The sequence below is a fragment of the Coturnix japonica genome, chromosome 27 (assembly GCF_001577835.2).
Source record: "Coturnix japonica isolate 7356 chromosome 27, Coturnix japonica 2.1, whole genome shotgun sequence".
Classification (NCBI taxonomy): domain Eukaryota; kingdom Metazoa; phylum Chordata; class Aves; order Galliformes; family Phasianidae; genus Coturnix; species Coturnix japonica.
This window is the reverse complement of record NC_029542.1, coordinates 4107985-4133029: the sequence shown is the minus strand read 5'-3', so window position 1 is coordinate 4133029 and position 25045 is coordinate 4107985. Positions and strand designations below refer to the sequence as shown.

Here is a 25045-nt window from a genome sequence, read left to right as displayed (position 1 = left end):
CTGCTGCTGCCCCAGGAAGTGGTGACAGCACAATGTGGGGCTGCTGGGGGGCACCGGGGGCCGCCTGCACCATGATGGTGTCCTCACCATCACCAGCATCACCCAGTGCTCCGTGCCCGGTATTTCATTTCCGCAAGTGAGCATTTCAGTGCTCCGTTCTATTTTGCAGCCCTGGGGCTCTCCTGCTGCAGCCTGCCCTGCCATGGGGCACAGTGCTGCCCTGCATCTCCAAGGGGGGCAGGAGATGTGGGTCAGGGCTGCAGGCGTTGGGCACAGACTGCAGCAGGACGCCCTGCCCAGGCCGCTCCTTCTCCACCTTTTCTCTTCATTTGCACACGTGAGTTCCATGGAACTGCTCCCGACCTTATTCACATCCTTTGAAAGGCCCTTTGCTGTCTCAGCTCACAGGTATCCACGTTTACTTTGTTCAGATTCCAGAGATGTAACCGTGCACTTACAAACCCCCCCAGCTCTGCAGCCATCCATCCACATCACTGGAACAAAGTGGGATGTTCCTGCAGCCTGACTCAGCTGGGGAGGTGAATCTGTGCGTCCTTCATAGGTGATGCTTAAACCCAAAACACGGGAGCGCATTCACCTCAATCTGGTGATGAGAATAATGAGGTTAAAGCCTAATCAGGCTGTAACAGCTGTGCAGCACGGAGGGTGTTTGGTCACTGGAGCTCCGTGTGCTCTGCCCACCCCATTAAATCTGTGCTGCTCCTCTTCCCGCAGGCAGAGCTCGGGGCAGTGCAGGAGGAAGGGCTGCGTGCGGCACTGTTTGCACAGGGATGGAACGGCAGGAAAAAACAATGAATGAAGTGTCGGGAAGGTCGTAAAGGGGATCCGAGGAATTGAAAGGAGTGGGATTTTATATGGAGCGCTTCCTGATAAACGGGCGGTTCAAAGGGTCCAAAGGGCGGTGAGCTGAAAGCATTCCTGGGCAGCAGAGCGGGCAGTTTCCTGGAGGAAGGGCATTTCAAACGGGCCAAAACCACACAGAGCTGCAGGGAGATGCTGGGGGTTATTTGTCATCACCCGCCCCCACTGAGCGCTGGGAGCCGTGTGTGTGTGTCTGCCCGCACTGCCCGCACACTGAGCCCCGGCAGCTCCTGGGGTCACACGAGGCGATGCCCCGCACGCTGCAGGACCAGCAGCGCCCGACGCGGTGCCCGGCCCCGCACACGGCCCCGCACACGGCCCCGCACACGGCCCCGCCCCGCCCGCGGTTCCACAGGGCAGCTCCCGTCCCCTCCCCTCCCGCAGCTCACCTGGCCCGGTGGGAGGGAGCGGCCCTATATCCCGGGAGCCCGGGGAGGGGCTGTGTCGGATCGGGGCTGAGCGGCAGCAGCGCAGGTACCGAGCGGAGCCGCCTTCGGGGCGTATTTCGGCGCTTTCTGGGCTTTTATTTCAGTTCTTTCAGCTTTTCCTTTTTCGTTGTTTCTTCCTTCCCTCCCTCCTGCTCAGTGCGGTGCTGGGCTGCTGCCTTTTGCTTTGCTATAAGAAGCTCTCACCATTCACCCCCCTCCATTCGCCCGCTGTTGTTTGCGATGCTCGTGGGGTGGGGGGACGCAATCGCTGTATGTTGGGACTCAGCAGCTCCTCGGCCGTGAGGCCCCAGCGCCGTTTGTGTGGGAGCTGTGCGGGGGGCGGCAGACTGCACCTCCCTATCCCACCCCCCCCGGTTGGCAGTGGGTGTGAGGAGGGCACTGCTGTGATATGGGGGGTGAGGTCCTCATCCCGTCCTGGGTTCCTGTCCCACTCATCGGTGTTGTCCCCATAGGGTACGTGGTGGGATTGCAGGCACGGTGATGTGCTTAAAGCTCTGCCTGGTCCCCTGCAGCAGCTCCCTCCCTGCCCCTTCCCTTAACACCCCCAAATTGTGGGGGGCAGCCCCCGATGCTGCAGTTTTTGGTGGAATCAGGCTGTGTAACTCAGCCTGCCAGGAGACCTGCCTGCAGGCTGCAGGAATCTGGGCAGCAGGAGGAATGCAGGCTGCAGCTCCAGGGATGGTCTCGTGTTCCCGTAACTCATCCCAAGCATTCCTGGGATTAGCCAACACCGACTATTTTTGGACAGAGCTCCTCTGGAGGTGCAGCCCCGCTGTGAGCCCCATGAGGGGAGATGAGAGGGAGTCCTCCTGGAGGGGAAGAGGGAGGAGCAGAGATTCCACTCTGCAGCCACTCCTCCTACCCTGGGACCCTCCTAGAAATGCCCGATGCCGTTTGTTGCTGAGCTCCCAATGGCTCTCACTGGGGTGTGCTGCCCCTCCTTGGGCACCCACTGCCCCCGGTCCCAATGCAGACCCCAACAGCTGCAGGGCTGTGCAGCTCTGTGTCTGCAGGCAAAGCACCCTGTGACCGTGGCAGCTGTGTTGCTCAGCTCAGCAGCACCCCGTGCTGGTCGGGGCAATCACTGAGCAGCCCCGCAGTCGTTAAGCTGGGTGTGCTGAGCTCTGCAGGTCAGGGGGTCTTAAGGCTCTTCCTTGTTGACAGCGTCCCAGGGCTCACGTGTCGGGTGTGCTGCGTTGGGTCCCAGCTCAGACGTCTGTCCCCATGTCTGCCAGGTTGCTGAGGAGGGTTCAGCCCCACACATGTGGGGCTCTGTGTGGTGCAGCACTGTGGTTCCCGCAGGCCACGCTCTGCCCACGTGCGGGCGTTATCTCAGGGTGTGCCCATTACATCACTGCCTGAGGTGGCTGATTTCTGTTCTCCCAGCAGCAGCTTTGTTCCTCCCCTGGTGGTTCCTGCAGACCCAGAGCAGTGCTGGGCCCCGTGTAGGGCATTCTGCTGCCCTGGGAAGTGATGTGGGCAGCTCTGGGGGCTGCAGGGTGAGCAACATGGGAGGGTGGGAGCTGCCTGGAGGTGAATGTCAGCAGCATCCAGCACAGGGAGCACGAGAGGCTCAGTGCAGGGCTGTGCGCTCCTGGAAGTGCTGCGGGCCCCGACTGGTGCGTGCTGCACGTTACTGCTGTAATTACATCCAGCCCATCGTGTGGGCTCTGGCTGAGCCGGGCAGCTCCATTTCCCGCGGGGGGGATCCAATTTTTCTAGGCTGGGCTCGTGGTTCTGACCTGGGATGACTCTTCCCTTCTATTGAACGAGCTCTCCCTCCTGGCCTGCTCCTGCTGCCTGCACTGCTGGGCAGGTGGGGATGGGGGTGAGGGTCTGCTCAGCTGTGAGCCCGCACTGCTGGGGCAGAGGAGCCCTCAGGTGCCGCCGGGCATCACTCATCACTGCAGCCACAATTAGTCACTGCTGCCAGACATGACGGAGCGGAGCCCCCGCCCACGGAGCAACGTGTCTGCTCCCTAATCCTCTGACTCCGTCGTTAATCAGCCCGAGATAACCCGGCCAATTAGTCAGGCGTTCAGGCCAGGTGCAGGAAAGGGCAAATGTTTTGGGAGGTGTACGGTGGTGTTTGTGTTACGTGCTGCTCTGCAGGATGTGGGGCAGCCCTGAGCTCATGACGTCCTCCGGGTTCCCCCAGCAGCGCGTGAGGTGCATGAATGAGGATCTCCGCTGAATTTGCTGGCAGCTGCTATTGCTGCCCATTCCTGGTGCAGCTGCTGGGAGCAGAGATTCCCCCCCCCCCCCGGGCCGCCCTTTCCCAGGGGCTGTGACTGCATCTCACTCCTTACATCTCACTAATGTATCTTATCAGGCTGCCAGATCCTGGGAAGCACAGCGACTGTCCCTGCTCTCTCCGTGCCATGGACTGAGGGTGGTGCAGAAGCAGGACGGGCCCTTTCCTGCGCTGCTTTGTGCTCCCGCTCACAGTCTCTGCTGCAGTCGGCCCCTGCCCGCAGCAGCCTCGTGTAACGCTGCTCTCCTGCATTCCTCAGATTCCTGTTCTGCTGGAGCTGTGGGCTGAGGAGGAGCCCCGGCTCCTTGGGCCAACGTGGGATCGGCAGCAGGAGGAGGGTCGGTGCTCGGCCATGTCTCAGGTCATCCACAGCCACGTGCTGCGCGTGGGGCAGAGTGTGTGCGTCCCATCGCAGGAGGGCACCCAGCGCCTGCCCGCCCCGTGCTCCTACTACACAACCGATGCCTGGGCTGAGCCCGGCGCTGTGCGCTGCACTGCGGCCCCGCTGCCCACCCGGGGGCTGCAGGGAGGTCACCCCGCAGCGCAGGAGCCATCCCCGCAGCAGGAGGATGCAGACACTGAGCCCAGCACCCAACTTGGATCACCCATCTTGGACATCTCCATAGAGAACCTGAACCGGATGATCCTGGAGCTCGACCCCAGCTTCCAGCCGCTCTCCTGCCAGCTGAAGAAGGACTCGGCTGTGCCTGCTGCCAAGGGGGGCACTGCTGGCACCCCACGGCACGACGTGGAGGCAGCAGGTGGGTGGGGGCTGTGGGCTCCCATCTCGGCCTTGGGCTGAGGATGAGGATGGTGTGGGTGCAGCTGTGTCCTCAGTGGGACCTGTGTCACATCGGTGTGCGATGGGAGGGAGGAGGGGCTGGGTGCCCACTCACCCCCAGGATGTCGCATCTCACATAACTCAGTGGGACCCCAGAGCAACCAGGGAGAGCAGCCTTTAATCCTGGCTGTTATTTGCTCCCCCTATATTTGGAGGAGGCACTTCCCATGTGGAATGGGATGTGTTGCACTCAGGAAGCTCCTGGCCCACATCACTGCCACCAGTGAGTGTAGATGGGCAGTGACACCGCTGACCCCACAGAGCCCCATTCCTGCAGTGGAGCCCTGGAGCCAGATTCCCAAAGCCCTGTGCTGAGGTGCTGCTCATTGCACAGCCAGCCCATGTTGATGTTTCCCTGCATTTTGCCATGGAAATCCTATTTCCAGAGCTGTGTGCTCCTCCAGCAGCACACCAGCAGTTCTGCAGTGCATCATCCCCAGCTGGTGCTGTGCTGCTCCCAACCCCAGGGTGCTGCACACCTCTGTGCTGGGGGCTCTGTGCTGCACGCTGATGCTGCAGGCAGTGGCTGTGATGCTGTGCAGGTAATTGTGCTGCTGTGGGAGCACGTGGCTGCTGTGTGCTGGGAGCAGGAGGCAGTTGGGCTGCCCAGTGCCCAGCTGCAGCCTTAGGCACCAAAATGCCATGGAAATCTGCTTGCAGCCCCCCTTCCAGAGCTCATATCCTGCCCTTCATGCCTAAGGGTGTGTGAAGCCCAGGTCTCCCTGGTTTCTTTTGGGAACTCACGTGTGTGCTGTGGGGTTGGCAGAGGACGAGGGGTTTGTGCTGAGCCCCAGCTGGGCAGCGAGGAGCCAGGACTGGGTGCGGTGTGTGGGTGCAGCACGGGGCTCGGGCGTTCCCCATGTGGCTGTGCCTCGTGCTGTGCCGATGGGAGGGGTGGCCTTGCAGATAAGGGCTGTGGCAAAGTGCACGACGGGCCCTTTGCTCCTCATGCTCCCACTCTGGGCAGCGAGGTGGGCAGCAGTGCTGCTGTATTGGGACAGCTGGCACTACATGTGGGACTGGCAGCCCAGCTCTGTGCTTGGTGGGAAAAGCCTCGTGTTGGCTTCCATTTTGTGTTAGCAGCTCTTGTTCTGTGTAGGCTTCATTGCTGCACTGTGAGCAGCACCCACCCCTCGGGCTCCATCTCCTCCCCAGCAGCCAGGAGCTCCACACCGACCCCGCGGCACTTTCCAAACCATTTGCACACCCTCCTTTGTGCCCGAGGTGCCGCTCAGCTCCTGCAAACCAGCCAGGGCTGGCAGGAGGCTGCTCACACCCAGAGGCACGTGGGAGGGCTCTGCTCTTCTCTGATGGGAAATAATGTGGGTTTTGATCCTCTACGTGGCAGGAGGGTTTCCATCGTGCTGCAGCTGTGGCAGCGCCTGGGAGCGGGGCTGGTTCCTGCTGGTGCTGGCAGGGAGCAGCCCTGGAGCCCACCCCGTGCTCCTGCTGCCACTCCTTGGTGCTGAGCCTCATGCCAAGATCCTGAGCAAATATTTGAGGTTTAACCACACCTGATAAGCAGGAGCCTCAGTGGGAGGCACAGGGCTTCTCCCAGAGCACGAAGGTGTTTCAGTTGCTGTTTCTGTAAAGGAGGATATTTTTCCCTTTTGAGGGACACGCTGCCAAGCAGTGCCCAGCCAGCAGCATTTGTGTGCTGGTGCTTTGAGCAGCACAGTGCAATCCCTGCCCACACCTCGCTGCGAATGCGGCCGTGCTGCATGGCAGCTCCCCTGTCAGCAGTGCAGGGCTCAGAAGGGCTGGGCACAGTGCAGGAGCTGAGGGCAAAGCTGGGCATGTTCAACGCCTGGAGGGGGGGGTGCAGCACAGCCCCAACCCACTGCCTGCTGCTGCAGGCTCTGCTGGCGCAGCCCAGAGTGCCAGCGTGTTCAGGGATGCAGAAGGAAACGTGGGTGGAAATCTGCCTGCAGTGCGCAGCCCCTTCCTGGGGGGGTCGTGCAGCTCAGGTGGCTGCTCCGTGCTGTGCACCCCAACTGCAAAGACAGAGCAAGCAAAGAGGTCGGGGGGTGCAGCCCCATCCTGCTGGGGAGCCTTGGACTGAATAGGGACCATATGGATGGACCAGCCCCCCCGGCCTGACATCATGGAGGATGGTTTTCCCTTGAGTCAGGCACAAACACGGCAGCTGCTGCAGCAGCACCCATGGCAGGCCCTGGCACGTGGCGTGCAGTGCTGGCGGGCTGCATGTACCCCCCCTACAGCTGTCAGCATTGGGGTTGGGGTTACCCAACAGATACTGGGTTGTAACGGCCCTTCTCTTTCTGCCTCCAGACATTAAGTACATCGAGATGACGCCAACCAGAGCCAAGTGCACCGAGGTGCTGCAGGGCTCCTCCAGCCCTTTCTCCAGGTCTCCGCAGAGCAGTGGCCTTCTGCCCCAGCCAGCAGCACCCAGAGGACATTGCACCAATGGCAGCGTGGTGTTCTCCAGCCCCGCACGGCCCAGCAGCCCCCGCTCCACCCTCCCGGGCTGTGCCGTGTCCGAGAGCATCGCCGTGCCCCTTCCCCGTGCCGGGCAGAGCATCTCCCCCCGCACGTCACCGGGTGCCGACCAGCTGCTGAAACCCGTGCAGGCAGTGAGGGCACAGCAGAGGGGCAGCGAGGTGTCCCTGCTCTCCATGAGCCCCGGCTCCGACACCAGTTACGTCTTTGGGAGGTGAGCACAGCCCTGTGCTGGTGGTGGGGACAGATGGGGTACCCTGGTCCCACTGTCCCAGCTATTATCCCTTAGGGTGGGAGTGATGGCAGTGGTGTGGGGTGGGCTGTGGGCAGATACATGCACAGTGCCCCAGCCCTGCAGCCCTTCCTGATACCCCCCTTCTTTCCTCCTCTTACAGCAGCACCCACTCGCTCCACACCAGTGACCCTGATGCCGCCAGCCCATCTCCCCCCAGCTCCATGGGCAGCCCCCAGACATCATCACCTGGCTCCAGGACTCGTTCTGGAGAAGCTCTGTGCCCCCCCCGCCCCCCCGCAGCCAGCCCTGTCCCTCCCAGCCTCTCCCTGAAGGGCCAGGCCAGCAGCTGCCCACCTTCCATCCTCCCTGACGTCCCGGTGCTGCTGGTCAATGGGTGTTTGGAGCCAGGCGGGGTGCCCCTCCCCGGGCTGAGCACAGACCCCCCAGCTCCTGCACAGCCCAGCCCGGGGCTCAACACCCTGAACAACACGCTGTCAGCACCCGCACTCACCTGCGTCCCTGACAGTAAGTGCTCTGCTATAGGGCAGCTCTTGGGGGGGAGTTCATCTATGGGGGATGGAGGTGAGGAATGCGGGGTCCATGCTGGAGCTGGGGGACCTCAGGGCATCCCCACGGCATGCAACTCCTTGTTTGGGGAGGAGGGGGGACCAGCAGTGCTCTGGTCCCACTGGAGGTGCAGATGCTCTCATTGATGGCAGCTGTAAGTGAGGGCTGTAGTTCTTTCGGTTCATGCTGGTGTGGGGCCTGGAGCTGGGGGAAGAGGATGGGGTTCCCATTTGCTGTGGAGGACATTAAAGGTACCAAGGTCTGTGAGGTCCCTTATTCAGGGGCAGACAATGGGGCCGTTGTGCTCCGGGGAGATCAGCAGAGGCAGCTCTCCAGGCATGGGGGTTTAATTGGGATTCTCGTGGGAAAAGCAGGAGAGCTCTGTGGGTCAGCAGGAGGGAGCAATCCCCCCCAGGGCTCTGCTCCTCACAGAGGTTGGGGTCCCCATTTCTGCTCACCTCCCCTGCAGGTCCCCTCCGGGCCGGGCAGCCCACCATGAAGTTCGTGATGGACACCTCCAAGTTCTGGTTCAAACCCACCATGAGCAGGGACCGAGGTGAGGATGGGCGCTTGGGGCAGCTCTGTGCCTGGGGTGGGGGACCCCTCTGCACTGTGCTGAGCCCCACTGTGCCCCACAGCCATCCAGCTGCTGCAGGACCGGGAGCCGGGCGCGTTCCTGGTGCGGGACAGCACGTCGTACCGCGGCTCCTTCGGGCTGGCCATGAAGGTTCCCGGCACTCCAGGTGGGGGCCTGGTGGGGGGCACGGGGGTGTCACCAAACCCAGCAGCCTTGTGGTGCTGACAGCCCCCTCTGTGTCACCCAAAGGCGATGACAGCAGCGACCTCGTCCGGCATTTCCTCATCGAGTCCTCGGCCAAAGGGGTGCACCTGCGGGGCGCCAGCGAGGAGCTGTACTTCGGTAAGGATGGAGCCAGCACTGCCGTGATGACCCCCAGCCCCCTCCCCTTTGTGCCCCCTCCCCCTGCCCTCCCCAGGGCACATGTAGGGGCTGAGCACTGCTCTGCTTGGTGCTGCAGGGAGCCTGCCTGCCTTCGTGTACCAGCACGCCATCACCCCGCTGGCACTGCCCTGTGCATTGCGCATCCCCACCCAAGGTAGGTGTGAGTACGGTGCTCCTGCACCCCCCTGTATCCCAGCCCACGCTGCACTGCTCTGAGCATCAGAAGGCGTTTGGCCCACGCCGAGCAGTGAGCATGGAGCAGCCCAACCCACAGCACTGCTGCTCCTTCTGTGCCCCACGCAGATCTCACGGATGGAGAGGACAGCCCCGACTGCGGCCCCGACCCCACGCAGCCCCTGCTGAAAAGATCTGCAGGTGAGTGCAGGTGCTGAGCTGTGGGTGTGCTGGAGGGCAGCTCTTCAGGTCCCGAGGCAGATGCTGACCCCAAAGTCCTCCAGTTTTTAAGGCCCTCTCTCTATTGCCTTCATTCAGGACACCAAACAGGGGGGTCCCAGGGGAGGGATGGGATGTGGGGGCTGTTTGGAGCCATCACTGGGTTCCTCTGAGGGCCCTGGGGGGGTGGATGGGGGCTGTGGGTGGGAGCGGGGCCAGGGCAGCGCTGGTGTCACAGAGCGGTCACTGCTGGAAATTCTGAACAACGAGTTGGCAAATGGAAAAGTTCAGGCTGACCAGGAGCAGCACAGCCAGCCCCAAACAGGGCGTCTTCAGCTGGCCCTAAGCTGTCAGCTGGCCTGGGGGGGTTTCTGCTTTTCATTACTAGAAGTATGCAATAAACAGAAAGGGGGGAAAAACAACAAGTCAGATCTGACATTTAGAAACCAGAAATTAAACGTTTTGACTTTTAAAACAATGAGCACGAAGCATTTGAGTAAACTGGAATGCACATTCACAAAGAATTTCCGCATCCCCCAATCTCTCGTTGTCAGCAGAACTGAACCTGACCCAGCAGCACTGCTCCCATCATGGGGGGGTGGGGGGGGGAGCATGGGGTCTGCAGGGATGCTGTGGGTGCTGTAGGGATGCAGTGGGTGCTGTAGGGATGCAGTGAATGCTGTGTGCTCTCCCTGCAGAGTGCAATGCACTGTACCTGGGCTCAGTGAGCACGGAGACTCTGGCAGGAGCCCCAGCTGTGCAGAAGGCCACATCCTGCACCCTGGAGCTGGATCCGCTGCCCACACCCACCCTGGTTCGGCTGAGAGCATCGGAGCAGGGCATCACACTGACGGATGTGCAGAGGAGGTCGGTGCTCAGGGCTGTCTGCAGCTCCCTGCTTTGCAGTGCTCTGTGTTCTACCCCGGGATGGGCTGGCTCTGCTCACAGCACTGCATGGTGCTGCTCTCAGTGCAGTGGGTGGTGGTGTTCTGGTGGTGCTGGGATGTGTTGGGCTGGGACCCCAGACCCCCCGTGGTGCCCCCTGCCCTGACGCTGTGCCCCCTCCCCGCAGGGTGTTCTTCAGGCGGCACTACCCACTGACTGCTGTCCGGTTCTGTGGGATGGACCCCGAGGGCAGGAAGTGAGTGTGGGGCACAGGGGGGGGGTGGGGGGGGCAGGTGGGTGAGAGTTGCTGTGCTGAGCTGACCCTGAAATGTTCTCCTTCCCTTTAGGTGGCAGAAGTACTGCAAATCCTCCAGGTGAGAGCCTGACCCCAATGCAGAGCCCATGCTTGCAAATGGGGGGCTGAGGTGGGGGTGGGGGGGGTCTGACCTCACTGCTGTGGGGAGGTGAAGGGCTCAGCTGTGTGCCCCCAGATGGGACCCCCCGCTCAGCCCCTGCCTCCACCCGGGCACAGGCAGCAGCGTGGCTCTTCCTCTCCTCCTCGGAGGACGCAGCTCTGCCAGAACACTTCTCTGGGCCGCTTCCCTTTCCAGCAAACGTGACTGGGGTTTGGGCCAAGGAGGGGATGGATGGAGTGGGATCGGTGCCGGGGCCGTTTGGAGCCGGTCCCTCTGCAGCTCAGCGCCTCTCCTTCTCCTTTTCCAAAGAATCTTCGGCTTCGTGGCTAAAAGCCAGATGGATTCAGAGAACCTGTGCCACCTGTTTGCCGAGTACGACCCCGTGCAGCCGGCAGCGCTTGTCCTCGACCTCATCTCCAAGCTGCTGCCTGCCCCATAGCGCCCGGCCGCTGCCACCTGCTGGGACAGGACGGCTGTGCCAGGCCCCATCCCTGCAGCCGCAGCCCTGTGCCCCCTCCCCATGGCGAGGGGCAGCTCTGGGGGTCGCTGGCAGTAGAGCAGCATCGCGGTGTCTGAAGTCACTGGGCTGCACTGGGAGGTGGTGGCAGAGCTGCACACACGGCTCAGCTGTGCCCAACGCCTCCGAATCCTTCTGCCCTTTCTGCAAAGCTGCCCCATTGCACCGCGACCTCCTCACAGCACCACAGCCCGAGGAATAAAGGCTGATGTTTTCCCGACGGTGAAACATTGGGGTTTGGAAGGAACTGGGACACGTTTGGGCCGGAGCCCCGGCTGACGTCAATGGGCTCAGCCCTGCAGCGCTGGGTCTGCACGGACCCTCCTCCCCCCACGCTGCTCTCGTTCTGGACTCTGTGCCACGCGGCCCTTTGGGGGGGTCAATAAATCAGCGCATTGTTTATCTCACTGCAGCGATTTGGCAACTGAAATGCAGCACTTTGCTGCCCGCGGTGCTCAGCCCCGTCCTGCAGCACACGGTCCAGCTGTCGGCCAGGAGCCACGAAGGAGGGCTGAGCACCACTCAGCTGTTCTCATTAAGCAACGCCTCATTACAGCAGTGGCTGCGCGATGCCATCCCTGGGGCCGCCCCGCACGACCCGCAGGCAGCGCTGCTGCAGCTCCTCGGGTTTGCGGCAGCGCTGCCCCGAGCTCGGGGAGCACGATCCAAAGGCTTTGGCTCCGAGCAGCTCCGGGGGGAGCTCTGCCGGCGCCGCCCAGCCGGGCCCCCCCCACCCAAACAGCTCCGGTTCGCAGCGCTCGCCAGCAAAGCGGGGGCTGATGCGCACGGAGGGGGGCGGCTGCTGCCTCCATCCAGCCCGGCCGGGAGCGGCTCCAGGCAGCGCTGCCCGCAGTGGGAGTTCTGCGTGTGCTGAAATCCCTTTTCCAGGGAAGCTCTGGGGGGGTTGAGGGGGGGGAGCTCAGCCCGAACCACCCGCGTTCAGCAGAAAACAAACAATTCCCCGTGACGCAGCCGGGACCCGACCCGGCACCGGGACTCACACGGTGTCACCCCCCATAGGGGACACGGGGGTGGCGCTGCCCAGAAGCACCCACACGTTGTGCCCTGAGCATCGGGGGGGGGGTGCCCGTGTGGGTGTCCCAGCCCTGGACAGCCCGAGGGAAAAGGAACGCGGCCATTAAACGCAGCGACAGCTTTTGCTTTTCTTTTTGCTTTTAAGATACAAAGCTTCAAGTTTACTGTTAAAAGAAGGAAGGATGGTGCTACGCAGAGCAACGGGGACCTCCGGGAGGGAACAAGGACAAAGAGATGGTGGGGTCATGGCAGGGTCACGGTGGGGTCGCAGTGGGGGGGTCTCATGCTGCTACAGTCAGTGTGTAACTGCAGCAGCACAGCGGTGCGCAGCGCTGACCCTGCAGGACCCCCACCCCGCGCTCAGCCCCACACCTGCTGCCATTCCACACCCAAAGGACATGGAAACCCGACCTGTTTGCGCCCCATATGGGGACCAGAGGGCAGCAACCACGAGCGCGGGGTGTTGGGGGTGGCTCAGCCCAGGGCACCAAGCAAATCATCCCACTGATGATGGATTTAAATACTACAAATGCAGGGAGGCGGTGGGGTCTGGGGCTGCACCAGGAAGAGCTGATGCTGTTGGTGCCCCACCCCGGGGTGAAGGTCCTTATTGCTCATTGCAGCCCCCACCCCACGCACACGAGGGCAGGTGACGGCCGGCAGCAGCTGGGGGTCGCTCCCCTCCCTGCCCACTCAGCCGGGGGGGCCGAGGCACTTCTTGTGCTGCACGCTCGGGGTGGGCGTGGGGAAGGCACTGCAGGGGGGGCTGCACCGGGTGCTTGCAGGCGGGGAGGGGCACAGCGCCGCTTTCTCTTTATGCATCTCCACCAGAACAGCCTGAAAGCAGCACTGCTGGCACCCGGGCAGTGTCTGTCTGTCTGTCCGCACCAGGCTCTGTGTGGTCACAGCGCTGGGGTGGCACGGTGCCGCGCGCTGTGGGCAGAGCAGAGCAGTGATGGGGGTCCCGTGGGGGTCCCGCAGCGCCAGGAGCTGCCCAGCAGATGTGTCCCCTCTCCTCCACGGCCCCGGCCGCGCTCACGCTCACATGCTGTCCGCTGGCTGGTGGCAATCCAAGTCCCCCTTCAGCTCCAGGAAGCCCGGCAGCTTCACCCCCGTCTTGCGGTCCACACACCAGCACTTGCCCCGCTGCCCGTCCAGCGCCGGGTGACACTAAAGGGGGGCACAGCTTCAGTGAGTGTCCATGGAGCCAGGACAGCCCTGGGAGCTTCTGCAGCTCCCACTAAAACCCAGCGCCCACCTCCCCCCAGCCCTGCAGAGCACCTCCATCATGCAGCCCCCCACCCTGCCCACCTGCTTGGGGTGGAAGTTGCCGTTGCGGTCGCAGTTGGGGATGGGGATGACGTAGAGATCCTCGTGTGTCCGTGTCTGTGAGGCCGCCAGTCGCTCCAGTGCGCGGTGCAGCTCGCTCTGACACGAGCCCTGTGCCTGCAGGGAGGGGGTGCTGAGCTCACAGCAGGGCACTGCGCGTCCCCCCCACCCCACAGCCCCGCTGTCTGCCAGCCCCTCTCCTGCCCCGCTGCCCCCCAGTGCTCACGATGGGCCGGGTCTCCTCGCGGTGATGTGGGCTCCCGCTGCTGCGCATCTTATTGCCGTTGTTGACGCGCTTCGCCTGCTGCTTCTGCAGGCACTTGCGGTCGTGGATGCTGCAGGGGCTGAAGCTGTTGTTGGGGTGCTCGATCTCCTCCTTCTCTGCAAGGACACAGCAGGGCTCAGCACTGCAGGGCAGCCCCCAGTGCTCCCCCCACGCAATGCCCCATCCCCGGCCCAGCATTGGGCTGAGACCCCTCACAGCACAGGGAAAGGCTCTCAGGAACTCTTACTGCTCATTCACGGTTTGTTTCCATGCAGCTGTTATTGCAGGGTTGCAATTAGTGCCTGGCACATTGCACAGCACTGTGTGCCCTGCCAGCCCCGTGCAGCCGCACATCACTGAGCCCTGGGGGGGTGGTGACCCCAGGACACACAGAACACCGGCCAGCCCCTGGAGCCCCCAGAACTGCAGTGAGACCAGGGCTGCGAGGCCCCACCAGGCTCTGCTCGGGGCGCACAGCCTCAGCCCCCCACCCCCCTTCCGGGACATGAAAGCAAGGATTCCAGGAATAGGACAGTCCACCTCCTGCTGGCCGGCCTGGGGGGGCGGCGCTTGGCATCCCCGCCTGCGCCCGCACGGAGCCAAACTGCAATCCCAGATGTTGGCAGCTGGGAGGGAGCGTCATGAGACCGGGGCTGCTCGGTCTGCAGTGGGCTGCAGGTCCCTCTGCCTCCAGGCCCAGCGATGTCTTTATGCCATGCACCACTCCTCCTGCTGCAGGCAGGGTCCGATGCTGCGGTACCGGTGCCTGGAGAAGGGCTGGGCAGCGTGTGCCAGGTGGTGGCTCCTGGCTGCAGTGGGTCACCGAGCAGCTCCCGGTGCCCGGGTAAAGTTCACAGCGCACCTGGCCGGCAAACCTTCTCCATCACTGTAATATTTGTTTTTTGTTTAATCTGTTCTTTTTTTTTCCAGGAAGCAGCTCGTGCCCTTGACATTTGAAACACAAACTTGACACCCACTGCAGCTCAGCTCCAGGACCCCTGGCAGCCCCGTTCACTGTGTCACATCCCCGTGGCACCGCACCATCCCCATGGCGATGTGTCATGTCCCGTTGCACTGTGCTGCAGACACAGGGACTCAGCTGGGGAAGCTGCTCCTCGGGGACACCCGGCACTGCTGGGGCCACCACCGTAAAGTCCCAGCACTGCTCCCATGGAGGGGACACAGGCACAGAGTGGCACTGCCCCACACCACAGCCCGGCACAGGACCAGGACCCCCCGCTCCCAGCCCGTCCCCCCTCCCCCTTCCAGCCGCTGTCAGTGTCAAATCTCTCTGTTAAATAAAACCAGATGCCAGTAACATTTTCCTGAGGTCCCCAGGAGCGCGGTGCCTCTGGGCAGCACGGCGGCGCTCCGTCGGCACCAGCTCCGCGCTCCCCACCGCGGCCCCCGGCTCCAGGCCCCCTCCCCGCTGCAGGATGGCTGCGGTTCAGGGCGAGCTCCCACCCGGCCGAGGAGCCTCTCGCCTTCCTGCTGCTGGCAGCGCTCCTGCACTGAGCTGGGCGGCAGAACTCCTTCAAGTGGAGCACAAAGATCCGGGAAAAGCAAATTCCTCAGAGCCAGGAACGAGACCTGGAGCTCGCACTGCACCGGCCTCGTGCCACCAGCAGCACCACGGGGGCTGCAGAGAGAGGGGCACAGGGAGGAAACCCCACTGCAGTTTGGGGGGCTGTTTGGGAGGTCAGGGGGTTCCGCATGGCCCGAGAACAGCAGCTGATAGAAGCAAGTCATTCAGCGTCGCCTTCAATTAGCGGGAGCCACAAATGAGGTTAGTCACATGCTGAGCGAGTGATTCATGGCACCGCGCTCCAGCCCCGAGGCGGGGAGCGGAGCCCCGGGATGGCGTCTGCAGGACGGGGACGGCAGCGCCGGCCGCACACGGAGCCTGGGGTCAGCTCAGGGATCCCATCCACGCCCCGACAGCCCCAGTGACACCGCTGGGACGGGGCAGGAGCCGGTGCTGGCAGCTTCCACGGAGTCACTTTTTCCCAGACACAGCTATTAACCCTTCATTAAACCACTTGTGGTGCATGGTGGGGGACGTTCTCACCTCTCCCCACATGCCACCCGCAGGTCCTGGATGCTCGAGGCAGCGCCCACGGGACAGTGCCGTGCCATCAGGTGCAGTGGGGTGGGCAGTGCCCCATCCTGCCCCATAGGGTGCCCCAGGAGCACAGCTCATGGCCACCCGCCGTCCCCTCCTGCCACCTGAGGCTCTGCCAGCCAGGCACACGATCCCAAGGCCACCCACAGCCCCAGTGCGGCCAAACCAGTGCAGGAAGCAAAGGAAAAAGCTGCAACTCCATTTCCTAAAGGATCTGGGAAAAAATGCTGCGTTTCACAGGGTAAAGCCAAAACCAACAGGGCTTGGCAGCCCGGCGCAGCTGTACAGACAGCTCCTGCAGGATGTGGGCTAAGGACAGATGGGCAGCACAGGGGGACCCCGGGCAACACCGCACCAAGTGCTCACAGCCAACGGAGGGGAGGACAGGGGGACCCTCACAAAGGGCCTTTGGCACCAGTGATGGGACACAGCAGTGAGACGGGACGTCCCCTGCCCTGGGAGTCCCAGGTGATGCTGCAGGAATCCTGGCAGAGGGACACCCCTACCCCAATGACAGGGACACGGGGCAGCTGGGCAGAGCCTGCAGCAGTGGGGCTGCAGCCCCAGGGCTTCCCTGGCCCCATTGCCACTCCTGGATGCAGAGCTGTGGCCAGAGCCCCACATGGAACAAATCAACCTGTCTGCGAGGGAAGCAGGTGCCCCGCGGCCTCCTTCCTGTTTCCTCCCAGCATCCTCATGAGTGGAGCACCGGTGTCACCAGTGCACAACAGGAGCTGCTCCTCCAGCCCTGCCCTGCGCCTGCAGCCCTGCACAGCCGGACCCTGCCTGGCCCAGGGGCTGCACGGAGCCACCGCTGTGCCAGGAGCGGGTGAGGATGCACAGATGTGACCCTGTGGGACCCGACCATGGCTGCTGTGCTGCGAGCAGGTGGGGGCTGTCTGCAGGTGCTCCTGTTACCCAATGGCAGCACTGCCATGCTGGGAGCAGGTGAGGATGGCACAGAGGCGACCCAGCCACGATAACCCGCACAACCCAGCCCCGCTCCCCGCTCCTTCAGGCTGCCCATCCCCCCGAGCCCCCCGCTCTGCTCTCCGCAACCGACCGCGGGTGGCACAAATCCCCCCCAGCCGCCCCAGCCCCGTCCCGCCCCCCGCCCTACCTGGCGGCTGCAGACTCTCCTGGATGGCCTCGACGTCGGCCAGGTCGGTGCAGACGCCCTGCCCGTGCATGAGGGTGTGCAGCGGCCGTGGCACCCCGCGGGGCGGGTAGCAGCGCAGCCCGGCCCCGCACCGCGCCGTGTACACCCCGCACGCGGTGCCCCGGCCGAGCGCGCAGGTCGCGCAGCAGCCGCAGCCCGGCTCCCGCACCAGCTCGGCGCAGCCCTGCGGGGCCTTGCAGCGGGCCAGCCGCTCCTCCGAGCACGGCGGGCACTGGATCGCCTCCTCCCCGCCGCCCCCCGGACCCGCCGCCGCCGCCGCCGCCGCCGCCAGCAGCAGCACGGCGGCCCCGCGCATGGCGGCCCCGCGCCGCTCCGCTCGGCGTCGGGCAGGCGGCGGGCGCGGGGCGGCGGCGGCGGCCGCTTTATGCGGCCCTGATGGCCACACCTCCCGCAGCCACCGGGGCCACCGGCGGAGCCGCCCCCGTCACCGCGGGGCTCCGGCAACGGGCGGCGCGGGCACCGGGAGAGCTCCGCCGCACCGACCTACACGGCGCCGCCCGGGGGGTCCCATCCCGCAGCCCTCGTGCCCGCGGCCCCTGCACGAACACCACCCCCCGGCCTCAGCCCGTGCTGCCCCGCAGCCGTCACAAGTTCTGTGTGCTGCCCAGGGCTGAGCCACTGGGACGGACTGGGAGGGACTGGGATAACGGGGATTGGGCAGAGTGGGAAGGGATGGAATGGTGTGAACGGGGATGTGATGGACAGGGATTGATTGGGGTGGGATGGGATGGGATGGAAGAGATAAACTGAAATGAGATTGGGATGGGATGGGATGGGATGGGATGGGATGGGATGAACTGAGATGGGATGGATGGGGATGACAGGGATGTACTGGGATGGAGATGGACGGATTGAGATGGAACGGACTGGTGCGGGTTGGGATGGACTAGAATGCAGTGGGGTGGACTGGGATAGACTGGGAGGCTGCACCGTGCGGGACAGCAGCTGGAGCCCAGGTCCGAGCACGGGCCGAGCCCCGGGGCTGCCCCGGCCCCCAGCGCCCCGCAGCGCCCAAAGCTGCGAACTGCGGTGGGGGGGGCAGCGGGACCGTGCTGCGGGGCGGTGCGAGCACTGCGGGAGCACAGCGAGCCACAGAGTGCGGGACTATGGCCTTCAGCACGGGGGGCAGGGATCCACAGAACCACAGAACCACCCGGAGCTGGGAGGGACCCACAGGGACCACTGAGTCCAATTCCAGCTCCACACAGCAGCACCCAAACCAAACCCAACGTCTGTGCGTGGTGTCCCAGCGCTGTGAGCTCAGACAGCCGTGTTCCCTGCGGGATGAGCACAGCCTGCCGAGCACAAGCACATCCCATAGGGCCCCATCCACCCCCCAACGGACCCGGCGGAGCAGTGGGAGCCGTGACAGCGCTCTGCACCACGCCAGAGCAATTAATTAATGGTCATTAGGCACTCGGCCATCTGCTGTGGCTGTACCGCAGGCTGAGCCTCGCAGGCAGGATGTGCCAGGAGCTCCGTGTGCCACCAGCTCAGCGTGGCTCAGAGGCACCAAACACCGATTGTTTCATTTGCCCTCTGTGTACAGACAGCGGGCAGGGAGGTGCAGAGCAGTGACATGAGACACTTCTACTCAGTGCCTGCAGCCTGACTGTGCTCAGAAGGGGCTGAGCCCACCGCAGCCCCCTGTGCTCACCTCCCACCCTGCTCTCACTGCAGCGCCATTCTGGCTGCTCCCAGAGCTCCTTCCATCCCCACACCATGAGCAGGGCAGCACCAGCCGGGGGAGGGATGAGGGCAGTGCTGGTGCCCCCCATGCTCCCCAGATCCCCCCTCCCCTCCTAGCAGAGCAGGGGGTCCCCAGCCCACAGCCCACAGCCCCTGCCCTGCCTGGCACAGCCATGGGGCACACGGTGGCCGTGACTCAGGGCAGAGGCGCCAGCCTTGACACAGTTCAGCCTGAGCCAGGGCCAAACCCAAACAGGTGCCCGGCCCTGCAGCTCCTTATCAGACCTTGGCAGAGCCACACGCCTGCTGGGGAGGCTGTTGTGTCTGCAGGGCGGGTGCATGGAGAGCAGAGATGTGTGCGCTGTGCAGCCCCAGGGGCTGTTCCCCATCTCTGCCAGGCATGGGGCCTCCAGGTGCCCAGTTCCAGCACCTTCCTGCCCCATGAAGAAGGCAGGTGTACCCCACTGCCATGCAGCCACCACCCCGAGATGCTCGGTGCAGCAGGGGACCCCAAGCTCCCAGCTCTGGATCTTTGGGGTTCCAGTGTCCTCCTATGACGCTCAGCAGCTCCAAAGCCATCACAGCACCTCAGAGGGGCTGTGGGTTCCAGCAAAGCAGTGTTGAGGGACAGAAGGTATCTCAGAGTGGGCTGCAGCCCCCCCAGTTGAGGGCAGCTCTTCCCTGATGGAGCAGGGGCTCATGGGCTGCATGCATCCATGGTGGGATGCTGCTCCTTGCTGTGCCAGTGCCCTGCTCCCAGCCAGCCCCTTCCCGCACTCCCTCATGGTTTTACTCCCATTTCCAGGCAGCATTTCCTCCTCCAGACCCCTCTCCCTGACCTGGCTCCCTTCCCAGAGCTCCCATGTGCACTCGCTGCCCCTGCCCCGCACCCTCACTGTGAGCACTCAGCCCCGTGCTGGATGCAGCCTGAGGGGGGGGGGGGGTTGGGTGCTGGGGGGGTGAGGGGGCGTGTCGGGGTCCACCATGATAACAGCGGGGGCTGCGCCAAGGCATCAGGAGCAGACGGCACAGACGAGCAGGATGAGCCAGACCCCCCTATCCTCGGCACCACGGGGATGCAGCATGAGGCCGAGGGGTGCCCCACGCCTCCTCCCTGCACTCTGCATCCTCTCAGTGCTGGCCGGACTTCTGCCCCATGGCATGGCCCAGTGGTTCTACCCACTGGGCTCTGAAGACACCACTCCGGAGCTCGGCACCAGCCCTGCAACCCCCACACTGCCCACCCTGCGTGGGGAGGAAGGTAGGTGCGCACCCCAAGCTCCCGGATCCGGTGAGGAGGGAACATTGCCATGCACTGGGAGCAGGGAGCACCTTGATGCCCACATCCCCATCCCACAGGTGCTGCTGACTCAGAGCCCATGAAGAAGCTGCCGCTGAGCAAACCCCCATTGGGAACAGCCTCAAGAAGACGGGAGCCCTCTGCAAAGACCAAGGGCCATGGCCATGCCCGGCTGCAAACACGAGCCCAGGTGCCCATCCCTGGCAGGAGCTGCATCCCAGGCCCCCCATCCCCACCCTGAGCCCCCAGCCCATGCCAGGCCCGCTCTGCATCCTTCCCCTTATCAGCACCCGGCACGGCACAGCCACAACAGTGCATCCCATGCTGGGCTCCATCCTTGGAAATGCCTTCCCCCCTCTGCCCCTTGGAGAGGAGACCCCGATGCCCCTGCACAGCTCACAGAGTGCAGCACCCTCTGAACCCCATCGGCTGCGTGCTGAGCTCTGCCTCTCTGCCTCTCTGCCTCTCTGCCCTAGCACAACCACCCCACGGCCACCCCGCAGATCTTTGAGGGCAGCGCAGATGAAGAGGAGTTCCTGCAGATCAAGGTGCAGGGGGAGAATGGGGGGGAGGCTGGGGAGCAGCTGGGCATGGGGGAACAGAGCAAGGATGGGGCCACAGGGGTCTCACGCTTGGTGCTCCTGTCTCCTGCACAGACCACGCCAAAGGGGCTGCCCCTGCGTGTGCCCTCAGACCCTGGGCTGGATGTGACCCTGCAGGTGAGGGGGGATTTGGCACCGATGCCCCCCATTCCCCATCCCCACAGCTCACAGCTCTCTCCCCTTCAGATACGCAACAGCTCCAACTGCATCTGCCCTGCACGCCCCGGCCCTCCCGGCCCCAAGGTATAGAGAGTGGTGCTGAGGAGGGGGCAGGGGGCTTGGGGATCTGGAGGGAGAGACCCCAGGGCTCTGTTCACCTTTTTTGCTCTGGACTTGGATCCTTGCTTTGGAGTGTGCATTGCAGGGGTGGTCCCACTGTCCTGCAGCACAGGGCAGGAGCCAGGCTCCATCTTCATCCCAACAGGGAGAGAAAGGTGACCGTGGGTTCCCCGGGGAGCGGGGCCAGCCAGGGCTGTCTGGGGAGAGAGGAAGGACAGGCAGCCCGGGGCAGCCGGGTCAACAGGGGCCTCGGGGCCCCCCTGGACCACCAGGACCTCCAGGGCCACCAGGACCACCGGGTGCTGGGGGAGCCAGGAGTCCATCAGCACCCGCAGCGCTCCCAAAGGAATCAGAGAGAGAGGTGAGAGGAGGAGAGGGGGTGTCTGGTGTGAGAGGCATGAGTGGGTGATGGAGGGATGGGGGGGTGATGCTGGGATGGGTGGGCAGTGCTGGAGCTGCTGTGGGGTCCATCTGCAGCTGGACCTGCAGGGATGGGCAGGGCAGGGACACAGAGCTGCAGAGGTGGGTAGGGGGGCACACAGGACATGATGCTGCCATTCACCAGCTCCACTCTCTCCTCTCTCCCTCCACCCCAACAGCTGGGAGCAGCCAGCCCCAACGGGAAGCCAGGACCCCCCGGTGCCCCAGGGCTGCCCGGCCCCCCCGGCCCACCTGGATACCCAGGACATGAAGGATCTCCAGGGCACCCCGGGCGGGAGGGGCAGCCTGGCCCCCCCGGCCCACCGGGGGCTGTGGGGCCACCCGGGTTCCCAGGGAGTGAAGGAGCTCCAGGATCCCCAGGCTTGGCTGGGCCCGATGGCCCCCCGGGGGCACCAGGACTCCCAGGCACACAGGGACCCCCTGGGGCACCCGGGCATGAAGGGCCTCCCGGCCCCCCAGGACCCGCGTCATTCCCTGGCAAACCAGGGCTCCGAGGGGAGCCAGGATTCCCAGGATTAAAAGTAAGGAGGGGTCCCATGGGGGGCTCCAGCCTTTCTACCCACAGACCCCAGGGGGTGGGATGGGGCAGCGGAACACATCCAGCTCCATGCTCTGCTGCTGCGGGGCCCTGGGGAGGCATGAGAATCATTGCCCCATGTGCTGCATCCCCTCAGGGTGATAAGGGTGAGCAAGGGTTGCCAGGCATGCCAGGAAGCCCTGGCCGCACCGGGGAGATGGGAGCCCCAGGGATGCCTGGTCCTATGGGACCACCAGGGCCACCGGGGGACTACAGGGTGAGTATGGGGCTGGGGGTGCTCAGGGTGGTTGCAGTGCCCAGCACTCACCCTGTACATCCCATCGTCCCAGTGTGAAACACGCCATGCTGGGCACCATGGAGCAGCCGGCCCACCAGGTCCCAAGGTGAGCAGAGCAACGGGCACCAGGTTTGGGGTGCTCATGAGGCTGGGATCACCTGCATCGGGGTGTCTATGAGACTGCTCTGCTTTCTTCCAGGGTGAAAAGGGAGATCCAGGAGAGCGGGTTTGTAGGGGATGTTGCATGGGGGGAGCAGGGGGGGGAAGGATTTGGTGAGGTGCACCATGTCCTGCAGCACAGGCACACTGCACACCGGGCATGTGCCCTTCCCATCTGCCCTGACCCTGCCCCACTGTGCCCCCCAGGGCTGCTGCTATGGGGAGCCCGGCTGCAAACCAGGCCACCTCCCGTTCCCCGGCCCTGGCAGCCAGTCCAGCACCTGGTACCAGCTGGTGAGTCCTGGGATGGGGGGCGGTGGGGGTGGGCAGGAGGAGCTCAGCCTCCATCTGCTCATGTTCTGTCTGCAGCACAAGGAGGAGCCGGATATCTACGGAGCGATCGTTCCCCATGTGAGACATTGCACCCAGTGTGACATAGAGCCGCCCACCCCAAAAGTCTCTCTGCCCCACATCTCCACACTGCTCTTCCTGCAGGGTCCCCGAGGTCCCCCCGGCCCCCCTGGTCCCCCCGGCCCCCCTGGAGCCCCAGGACTCCTCTACCTCAATGTAAGGCCGTGCACAGGCAGCACACCTCTGTGCCACAGTGCACACGTGTGTGATTGTGCTCAGTGCGAGGTTCTCCCCGTGCATCCTCCTGTCTCTGCTCACAGCGGGTGTACCCCATACGAGGACAGCAGCCCTGCAAGCAGCCGGTAAGCTGCTGCCCCCTCCCTAAGGGCTGTCACCGCCGTGCCCCTGTGTCCCAGCAGCAGTAACAGCCCCGTTTGCATTCACAGGCAGCGGCCAGCGCAGCCTGGGCAGTGGGTAAGGGGCTCTGCGGGTATTTGGGTGAACTCCTGCCTCCTTGGAAGCACTTTTGCAAAGCTTCGTGCCCTTGCACCAGGGCCATGGGGTTGTCCCGGTGTCCCCATGGTATCGGGGTGCCCCGTGACCCCAACCCTGCCCCTAAACCCAACCTCAACCCAACTCCAGTCCCACCTTTAACCCAAACCCTCCCCAGCTTCTCCAGATGCTGATATTCCCCACCCAGAGCCGCTGGAGCCCAGTGCCGACCTCCAGGTGCGTGGGGGGCTGTGCCCATGGGTTACCCCCAATGTGTAGGCGGCTCCCCCTGGGCAGGGGGTGTCAGCTGGGCCCTGACCCCCCTCCTTGTCCCTCCCAGCGCCAAACGTGGGTGTTCAGGTCGAAGGAGCTGATGTTGAAGTCCAGCAGCGCCATCCCCGAGGGCAGCCTGGTCTACGTGCGGGAGGGGAGCAGCGCCTTCCTGCGCACCCCCCGGGGCTGGAGCAGGCTGCTGGTACCGTCATGGGATTGGGGGGGGGGACACACACTGTGTCTGGTCCCACCTAACTGCCCTTCTGCAGCTGGAGGACTCGGAGTCGCTCTTTGCGGGTGACGACCCCTCCGCCGCCACAGCACAATACCAGGTGAGGCAAAGGGACAGACCCCCGGGGGGGGTGCCCCCCTGGGACTGCCCTCCCCTCTCCGTGCAGGAGGCAAAGCAGGCACGGACACGAGGTCCCAGCACAGAGCCACCCTCGGGGGTCCGGGCGGACTCAGTGGTGAGCAGAGGGATGGAGGTGGCACCTGGAGACCCCGGGTGGCAATGGGAGCACCCTGGGCACTGAGACTGCCATCCCCCACTATTGCAGGCCCTGCAGGAGGACGGAGCTGTGCTGCCCAGCACCCCGCCGACCACCGCAGCCCCCAGGATGCCCTCTGTAAGCGTTGCCCCATTTTCTGCCCCCTTCCAACCCCACGCTGCCTGGGGACCCCAACTCCACCCACCGTGTCCGTGGGTCTGCATAGGAAAAGCGATCTCAGTGCCCAGCGCGGGGGGCTGCAGTGCCCCATGGGGTGTGCGATGATGGCACACACCCCGGGACCCCCGGCCCCCCACGCTCTGCCCCCTGCTGTCCCCGCAGCTCCGCCTGGTGGCCCTGAACGTGCCCCTGTCCGGGGACATGAGCGGTATCCGCGGTGCCGACCTGCAGTGTTACCGGCAGTCCCACGAGGCCGGGCTCTACGGAACCTTCCGGGCGTTCCTGTCGGCCCCCAGCCAGGACCTGGCCTCCATCGTCAAGAGGACGGACAGGACCCTCCCCATCGTCAACCTGAAGGCAGGGCTTTATCCCCCCAGCAAGCACGGGCTCCCCGTGTGTTTTCCTTGCACCGAGACGCACCCACAGCCATTGCAATGGGGACAGCGGGCTTTGAGGAACGCTTGTCCCCCCCCCAAAGCTCACTGCCCCCCCCCAAAGCTCATTGCCCCCCCCGTGTCCTTAGGGCCAGCTGCTGGCTCGCTCCTGGAGCTCCCTCCTGCAGAGCCCGGCTGGAGCCGCCCTGCGCAGCCCCATCTACACGTTCAATGGGCGCAACGTGCTGAGCGATGCCCTTTGGTGAGTCCCGGCCCACGAAGGGTGGGATGTCGGGGGGTCTCCCCGGGGCTCCCCGTCATCCCGTCTCCCCGCAGGCCCCGCAGGTTGGCGTGGCACGGATCCACGGGGCGGGGCGGCCATTCCCAGCGCCGGGACTGTCAGGGCTGGCGGAGCTCCGGCCCCGGGGAGGGTCTGGCGGCCCCGCTGGGTCCGGGCCGGCTGCTGGCCGGGCAGCGCCGAAACTGCTCCGAGGAGCTGGCGGTGCTGTGCGTGGAGGTCGCCTTCCCGTACCGACACATGTGGTGAGAGACCCCCGGAATTGGGGGGGGCTGCGGCTGGGAGCAGCGGGACACCGGACACCCCGTCCATCACGGAGCCCCCCCCCCCCCCCCCACACACACACAGCGCCCACGTTTCCTCGGATATAAATAAAGGATCAATCAAAGCTGCACATCGGGCGGTTACAACGCGCTGCTTCTATTTGTTGCGTTCGGGATGGCACCAAATGGAACCGAATGGAACCAAATGGAACCGAATGGAACCGCCGTGCGGGATGAACGGGATGGG

The 25045-nt window shown here is 64.3% G+C and overlaps 3 protein-coding genes across 5 annotated transcripts; 2 read left to right on the top strand and 1 right to left on the bottom strand.

Moving 5' to 3' along the window:
• The first annotated feature begins 1278 nt into the window (after positions 1-1278).
• Positions 1279-11270, top strand: TNS4 (tensin 4). Of its 2 annotated transcripts, none has more exons than XM_015885939.2 (13): positions 1279-1356; positions 3845-4346; positions 6719-7103; positions 7288-7649; positions 8161-8247; positions 8330-8434; positions 8518-8610; positions 8729-8806; positions 8956-9027; positions 9744-9912; positions 10118-10186; positions 10278-10304; positions 10656-11270. In XM_015885939.2, exons 2-13 carry the CDS (start codon positions 3938-3940, stop codon positions 10783-10785), a joined length of 1986 nt encoding a protein of 661 aa, XP_015741425.1. In that variant the 5' UTR covers positions 1279-1356; positions 3845-3937; the 3' UTR covers positions 10786-11270. The 2 variants fall into 2 exon arrangements, with proteins under 2 accessions (XP_015741425.1, XP_015741424.1); XM_015885938.2 differs by having other exon boundaries at positions 7285-7649.
• Positions 11271-12001: 731 nt separating this feature from the next.
• On the bottom strand, positions 12002-17134 carry IGFBP4 (insulin like growth factor binding protein 4). Its single transcript, XM_015885940.2, has 4 exons — positions 16735-17134; positions 13454-13608; positions 13210-13344; positions 12002-13068 (listed from the first exon to the last, which is right to left on the bottom strand). The coding sequence occupies exons 1-4, from the start codon at positions 17087-17089 to the stop codon at positions 12940-12942; spliced, it is 774 nt and encodes a 257-aa protein (XP_015741426.1). The 5' UTR covers positions 17090-17134; the 3' UTR covers positions 12002-12939.
• A 2345-nt stretch (positions 17135-19479) lies between these two features.
• LOC107325290 (collagen alpha-1(III) chain-like) lies at positions 19480-24929 on the top strand. 2 transcript variants are annotated; one of them, XM_015885988.2, is made up of 23 exons: positions 19480-19744; positions 19843-19973; positions 20260-20331; positions 20440-20502; positions 20572-20628; positions 20810-21025; positions 21264-21626; positions 21780-21899; positions 21973-22026; positions 22120-22146; positions 22287-22373; positions 22449-22490; positions 22575-22646; positions 22751-22792; positions 22877-22904; positions 23110-23159; positions 23263-23397; positions 23465-23527; positions 23594-23662; positions 23753-23821; positions 24026-24220; positions 24387-24499; positions 24574-24929. In XM_015885988.2, exons 1-23 carry the CDS (start codon positions 19525-19527, stop codon positions 24782-24784), a joined length of 2499 nt encoding a protein of 832 aa, XP_015741474.1. In that variant the 5' UTR covers positions 19480-19524; the 3' UTR covers positions 24785-24929. The 2 variants fall into 2 exon arrangements, with proteins under 2 accessions (XP_015741474.1, XP_015741473.1); XM_015885987.2 differs by having other exon boundaries at positions 19481-19744; positions 23101-23159.
• Positions 24930-25045: the final 116 nt, after the last annotated feature.

What these genes read in the sequence shown, in the direction of transcription:
- TNS4 (XM_015885938.2), top strand. Translation starts at nt 3,938, where the DNA reads ATGTCTCAGGTCATCCACAGCCACGTGCTGCGCGTGGGGCAGAGTGTG. An exon ending in ACCAGTTACGTCTTTGGGAG is followed by an intron (nt 7,104 to 7,284) that starts GTGAGCACAGCC and finishes CTCCTCTTACAG; the next exon opens with CAGCACCCACTCGCTCCACA. An exon ending in ATGGACCCCGAGGGCAGGAA is followed by an intron (nt 10,187 to 10,277) that starts GTGAGTGTGGGG and finishes CCTTCCCTTTAG; the next exon opens with GTGGCAGAAGTACTGCAAAT.
- IGFBP4 (XM_015885940.2), bottom strand. Translation starts at nt 17,089, where the DNA reads ATGCGCGGGGCCGCCGTGCTGCTGCTGGCGGCGGCGGCGGCGGCGGCG. An exon ending in GGAGAGTCTGCAGCCGCCAG is followed by an intron (nt 13,609 to 16,734) that starts GTAGGGCGGGGG and finishes GTGTCCTTGCAG; the next exon opens with AGAAGGAGGAGATCGAGCAC. An exon ending in GCGAGGAGACCCGGCCCATC is followed by an intron (nt 13,345 to 13,453) that starts GTGAGCACTGGG and finishes CCCTCCCTGCAG; the next exon opens with GCACAGGGCTCGTGTCAGAG.
- LOC107325290 (XM_015885987.2), top strand. Translation starts at nt 19,525, where the DNA reads ATGAGCCAGACCCCCCTATCCTCGGCACCACGGGGATGCAGCATGAGG. An exon ending in GGGGCTGGAGCAGGCTGCTG is followed by an intron (nt 23,398 to 23,464) that starts GTACCGTCATGG and finishes GCCCTTCTGCAG; the next exon opens with CTGGAGGACTCGGAGTCGCT. An exon ending in GTGCTGAGCGATGCCCTTTG is followed by an intron (nt 24,500 to 24,573) that starts GTGAGTCCCGGC and finishes GTCTCCCCGCAG; the next exon opens with GCCCCGCAGGTTGGCGTGGC.